The sequence below is a fragment of the Calonectris borealis genome, chromosome 3 (genome assembly GCF_964195595.1).
Source record: "Calonectris borealis chromosome 3, bCalBor7.hap1.2, whole genome shotgun sequence".
NCBI classification, from domain to species: Eukaryota; Metazoa; Chordata; class Aves; order Procellariiformes; family Procellariidae; genus Calonectris; species Calonectris borealis.
The window spans coordinates 98,978,253-98,984,101 of record NC_134314.1 but is presented as its reverse complement, the minus strand read 5'-3'; the positions used below and the strand labels follow the sequence as shown (position 1 = coordinate 98,984,101).

The window sequence follows — 5,849 nt, the reverse complement described above, 5'->3', positions numbered from 1 at the left end:
TAACCACGAGTAAGAAAGAGCTTTTTTCCGGGGCCGATCCTCCCCGTTACAGACATCCATACCTTCCCTTCTATAGACTTTAATGGGGCCTCAGAGAAATGTGCTTTTAGCGGACACCCACAAACGCACAGAGGCGCTAATCCAGCCCCAGATTACATCAAATTAGGACATTGCCCGCACAAAACTCCCGCTGCTTGAAATTTCAGTCAGCCTCTGAAACCTAGACACGATCTTTGCTGATCTACACATATTTCTATCCCGCTTGAAGCCGTATCATTTTCTCGGTTTATTTTTCACAAGAAATTCATTTTAGGGAGGAAAAAAAGTATAAAACCCCTTGCAAGCTGTGAGGAACATTTTAAACAGATGATATATCACATTCGGCTTCTAGCAAAGAGTTGGTAGCGAGGGTGCGAGCTGTAATGAGATCACCCTGAGCTCTTATCTTTTAACGAAGCAATCTTGCAAGCAACTTGCCTGTCTCTTTTGCCACCCTGTGCTTACACAAGAGAAAAAAAGAAAGAAAGAAAAAGGAAAGGAAGAGAGAAATCCCATTCCCGGCATCACTCCCACAGGCGCTGGAAAGGCGCTTGCAGTCCAGCCGTGCCGGACCCCCGGAGCAGGGTCTGGCCACGCTCAGTTTGCGCGCCCGCCCCTGGGGCGAGAGGGGCGGCGGGGGCGGCTTTCTGCTGGGGCCAGGGGACACCGGGGCGGAAAAGCCCGCAGCCTGCCCAGCCGTACCCTCAGGGGAGCAGGTGGGCCACCTCCCCGCTGCCCTGAGGGCCCGCACCGCCTGTCCTTCCCCGTCCCCTTGCCTCCCCGCTCCCGGAGCGGCCCCCGACGTGCCCGGGCGTTGCTCCGCGGGGCACCCCACACGGGGCAGGGGTGCGGGGGGTGCCGTCTGACGGCCCGAGGGGCGCTGGGGGGCGAGGCCCGCTCGCCTCTGCGGCGGCAGGGGGAGACCCCCGGGGACCCCGACACCGCCCGGGTGTCCGCCGCCCTCCCCGGCCCAGCGCCCTCAGCCCCCGCCGCCGGGCCGCCCGCTCTGCTGCCGCGCAGGGCTGAGCCCGAAAACACCCCGCGGGTGAGTGAAGCAACGGCACGCCGAGTTAGATTTCTAAATTTTATTATAAAATAAAAGCAGAAATATTTTCCAAAGAATGTATTCACATAATATAAACAATAAACAAAACTAAGGTGAGTGACTCGCGGTTGATACTGGCGTTTAGGTCTAAACTTGAGCAGCAATTCCTCTTTTTTTTAAAGCTCGCTCCTGCCCTCGTTGCACACTGAGGGGGTAATCTGCCCCTGCCTTCCTCTGGGGCCGGAGCCGGGCCATCACTTCCTTTCCCACCCAGCAAATGGCGAAAGCACCACATGGACAAGGCCAAAGAAGCCGTCTCTCTGCATAGCATCAGCTACAAGAAGGTTACAGAGTCTGCCTAGAGCGCGTGTTGCTGCTATAACTTGACTACAACTTTTGTATTCTTAGTTGAAATTGTACATCGTACACCTGCCACGGATACATAACTACAATAGAATAACGGGAGCGAATGTGTAAGTTCCAAACAGGCATGGAAACAGCGGCCTTGCGCTCCCCTTTCCTCCCCACCCCCGAAAATAAAAGATTACAATGTGCCTCTTCCCACACAGACCGGCCCGATCGAGTGACACCATCGAGAGATTCATGAAGTTAAGGCTGGAAAGAGCTGCTACACTGAACCGCCTTACAGCCTGCCGTGAAAATCACAGCTCCTGTCCAACAGTTCTTACACGCCTGAGACCACATTTAAGCAACCCTTAAGGCTTTTTACAACATCACTGCCCACAGCCGAGTTCGATGCCTTCCAAACCTGCAGCCAGCCTGCTGCCAAAGGGCACAACACATCCACTAAGGAGTTTGTCATCGCTTTCAAAGTATCTGGTAAGATTAAGGAAGAAAAAAAAAAAAAAAAAAAAAAGAAAAAAGATAGAATAAAGGGGGGCTGGTGCGAAGCAAGGAGTGTGTACACGGTTTTAAGAACCCAGATCGACCAGGTTAGATGACATGGGGTTGAGGATGGAGTCCTGCAAGCTGTGGTGGTGCATGGGGTCGGCGCTGGGCACGGGGATGGCGCTGGGGCCCTGGGGGTGGCCCAGGCCGTGCAGGGGCTGCAGCCCGGGGTTGGAGCTGAGCAGCAGCGCGGGGCTGGAGGAGGTGTGATCCGGGGTCCCTGACGGCGTCTTCTCGTCCTCTGAGCTCCCCAAAACTGTCTTATTCCCGTTCATTGACGCCGCGAGCGGGTTGTGGCTGTTGGAGTTGGAATTCTCGTTGTTTTCCCTATAGGAAACACAAAAGAGGGAGGGAAATCACCGTGTGGCCGCTGCTCCGGGGCGCGCACGGCGGGAGCGGGGGCGGCGGGCTGCGGGGAGCTGGCTCCCGGGGGCGGCGAGCGGGGGGGAATGCAGAAACAGTAGGTTTACAAACTCTGCAAACCTCCAAGGCCTCTTCATCTGGCACAAAGGTCTAAGGTCCGCCGAGCTTGTAAACAGAGTCTCCCACTAGCCCAGCGGAAAGTGTCACTTTGCCAAAACGTCATTTTCTGCTTCCAAAGCGTTTGCAGAGCATGGAGAGGGAGGGGGGAGGAAGGGGGGGGGGGGGAGGAAGACATTAAAAAAAAAAAAAAAAGACTTTTTAACTTTAAAACTGCTCCCGGAGCTGAAGAGGAGTTCGGCCGCGATTTCTACTGGGAAGGCCAAAGCACGGTGAGTTGCAGGCAGGATTGCTCTGTGCAGCAGCACAGCCTCCCAGGCTCGCATCAGGCGGGAAAGGCTTTTGCTTAAGTAACTGGACGTGTTTTTTTTTCCCCTCGCCCTGACCTTAAAGCTCAAAACATAGCCCAATATGGAAGATAAAGCAAGCAAACCGAGTTAACTCGCTTATTTCCCCGGCCCTCTCGGGAAGTGCTCCGCACGCCCGCTGCCATCCCTCCGTCCCTCCTCGGGCGGCGGAGGGCGCAGCCCGGCTGGCGTCTCGCCCGGCTCGGCTCGGGCGCCCGGCTCCGCGGCGCGGGGAGCCGGCACCGCCGATGCAGCTACCGACAGAGGCAGCCGGCTCGGAAAGACAGGACATAATTTCAAAATTCATCACCGGGTAAATACCGAGAAATCGCTGGAGACTGGCCAAGCCCTTGCAGATATATGTGTGTGTGTGTATATATATATATTTTTTTTTTCTGAAATGAGAGGGGCAAGATGAGGTGGGGGCGTCCGTCCCGTCAAGTCTAACGCGGCTTTTAGGCATAGCCCTCATAGAGATACTTTAGACACAGCCCTGCCTGAAATACTGAAGGCATTGCAAGTCTATTTAAAAGCTTCTGCGAAAGCTTTGAAACACACTGTCTGGCAGAGGGGCCCTATCCTGCAGGATTTGGTCGAGAGCAGTGAAGCCATTGCGCTGACGGTTTTTCCTCAATAAGGGCTGCAGGATGTGGCTGGACACACTTTGTGCCAAAAAAATAAAAATAGACAAGAAAGCTCTGTTTGAACAAGTTTGCTTGAGTGAATGGCAATCCCATGAACGGTCTGTTTTGCAACGCCTGGAGTGTAATATTAGGTTGAGTGTATTTTTCAATGTCAAAAATCTTATTTGTCTCTGGAGACCTTTAAAATTTGATTCCTCGGAAAAAAAAGGAAAAAAAAGGAATGGAATAAGTGTAACCTTCATTTCCTTTGGATATTTGAAGGTGAGTCCCCGCTATCAGCAATAAAAAGGATCTCTAACATCTCGTAAAACCAACACTTGCGGGGATTTGAAGGAAAATTAAAGCTCTAGCACCGTTTCGGGAAATGTATGAAGCAAATCTGCGGAGCCCAACCTGCCGGGCTGCACAGCTGTGCGGCCGCGGCGCTGGCCACTTCCAAAACACATTAGGCAGAAACGAAAAAAAAGGAGTCACCTCGGAGGGTCGGATCTACGGGAGATTTCTGATCCGCTGATTAACCGCGCAGGCCCTACGATCAGATCCGTATGGACCGGGCAATTCAGCGAGCTAGTGAGGAGCCACTGTGCAGTTAGAGGACACTTTTTGCTTCTCCAAACCGTCTTCCTAAAGCACCAGGGACTGCTGACGGAAAAGTCATCCCGAATACCCAAGGATGTAGGCATTAACCTCTGCCCGGCAATTAATGGTCCCTTCACTCCATTTAACGAGAAAAACACAGTTTCGAAATCACGCTCGGTATAAGAATATACATCTATTAACATGCATTCATGAGCACCTTGCTGGGTAGTGAATACGAACTGCAATTTAGTGAGGGAGCTCAGAGGTTGCTGCGGTCAGTCCCCGTCTAGGTCTCCCGCCCCACGCCAGGAGCCGACGTTAGAGGCAATTTTTACTAACAGCGTTCAGACCCACTCGTTCCCGGCTGCCCTCTCCTCCCCTCCTCGGCTTTCCCTCTCTGCTCCGGGGTAGCTCTCAAGGACACGCTCCGAGCTGTGCGGGGCGCGGAGCCCTTGCCCTCGGCCCCGCCGCCGGCGGCCTCTCCCGCCGGGCCCTGTTCCCGCACCGGCACCTCCGGCCCCGCCGCTCGGCTGGGCTCCGCGCCGTGTTGCGGCGGGGAGGAGGCAGCCGCGCTGCTTAACCGGGAGTCGCCGCCGGCCGTGAGAAGCGGCCCCGGCAGACGGGGCTGCCCCGCGGCCGCCGCGCCGGCTGTGCAGGGAGCGGGGTCTCGGAAGGGAAGGGGTCCCGGCCGCCTCTCCCGGGGCTGCTTTTGGCGGACAGACGCCCTGGCCGAGCGCCCACCTCCCTCGCCTCTGCTTCTCGGGGCGCCCCCGCCCCGGAGAGCCCGGCCCCTCCCGGGGGCGCCGTCCCGCGGGCCTCCGGGGCTTGGGACAGAGGGAGCGGCGCGGGGGGCGAGCGGCCGGGCCGGGGCGCCGCGGTCGCCGGGGGAGCCGGGGGGAGCCGTACCTTTCCTTGGCCTCGGCCGCGCGGTCCCGCTGCCGGCGGTTCTTGAACCAGTTGCTGACCTGGGTGGTGGTGAGGCCGGTGGCCTCGGCCAGCTCCCGCTTCTCGCGGGGGGACGGGTAGGGGTTGTGGGCGTACCACTCGCGGAGGACGCTGCGGCTCTTCTCCTTGAAGCAGTAGCTGGTCTCCTCGCCGTCCCAGATGGAGCGGGGCAGCGGGAACTTGCGGCGCACCCGGTACTTGCCCACCGCCCCTAGGGGTCGCCCCCGCAGCTTCTCCGCCTCGATGTAGTGCGCCTTCAGCCAGAGCTGCTGCAGCTTGGGGTGGTTGTGCGCCGAGAACTGGTGGCTCTCCAGGATCTTGTAGAGCTCGCGGAAGTTGCCCCGGTGGAAGGCCACCACCGCCTTGGCCTTCAGGACGCTCTCGTTCTTGTGGAGGTGCTCGCAGGCAGGGAGGGACCAGAGGAACCGCCCCAGCCGCTCGATGTTGCCGCCTTGCTGGAGCACCTCGCAGACGCAGGCCACTTGCTCTTGGGTGAAGCCAAAAGTCGGGAGCATCGACATGGTGAGCCCTGCCCCGCCGCGCACCCTACGGCCGCATAGAGGGGAGCGGCGCGGGGCGGCGGGCAGCGCCCGGCATGCGGGGCCGGCCCCGGGGCGGCGGCGCCCGGCGGGGCCCGGTCGGGCGTCACGGCCGGGCGCGGGGGGCCGCGGCCATCGGCGGCGCCCGGCTCCGGAGCGGCCGCGGGAGCCGGGGAAAAAAGGCGAAGAGCGAAGGAAAAAAGTCTCGGGAGCCCGAGCGCGGGCGGCTTTTCCCCCGGCCGCCTCCTTTTGTAAGTCCAAGTTGCGAGAGTAACTTTGTGCCTCTTTTGTCTCCTATCTGCAGCGCTCGCAGCGGCCGCGG

The 5,849-nt window shown here is 58.4% G+C and overlaps 1 protein-coding gene across 2 annotated transcripts; it reads right to left on the bottom strand.

Annotated features, from left to right (window-relative positions):
• Positions 1-326: 326 nt before the first annotated feature.
• Positions 327-5,509, bottom strand: SIX2 (SIX homeobox 2). Of its 2 annotated transcripts, none has more exons than XM_075148149.1 (2): positions 4,935-5,509; positions 327-2,320 (listed from the first exon to the last, which is right to left on the bottom strand). In XM_075148149.1, exons 1-2 carry the CDS (start codon positions 5,507-5,509, stop codon positions 2,017-2,019), a joined length of 879 nt encoding a protein of 292 aa, XP_075004250.1. In that variant the 3' UTR covers positions 327-2,016. The 2 variants fall into 2 exon arrangements, with proteins under 2 accessions (XP_075004250.1, XP_075004251.1); XM_075148150.1 differs by having other exon boundaries at positions 4,950-5,509.
• Between the last annotated feature and the right edge of the window lie 340 nt (positions 5,510-5,849).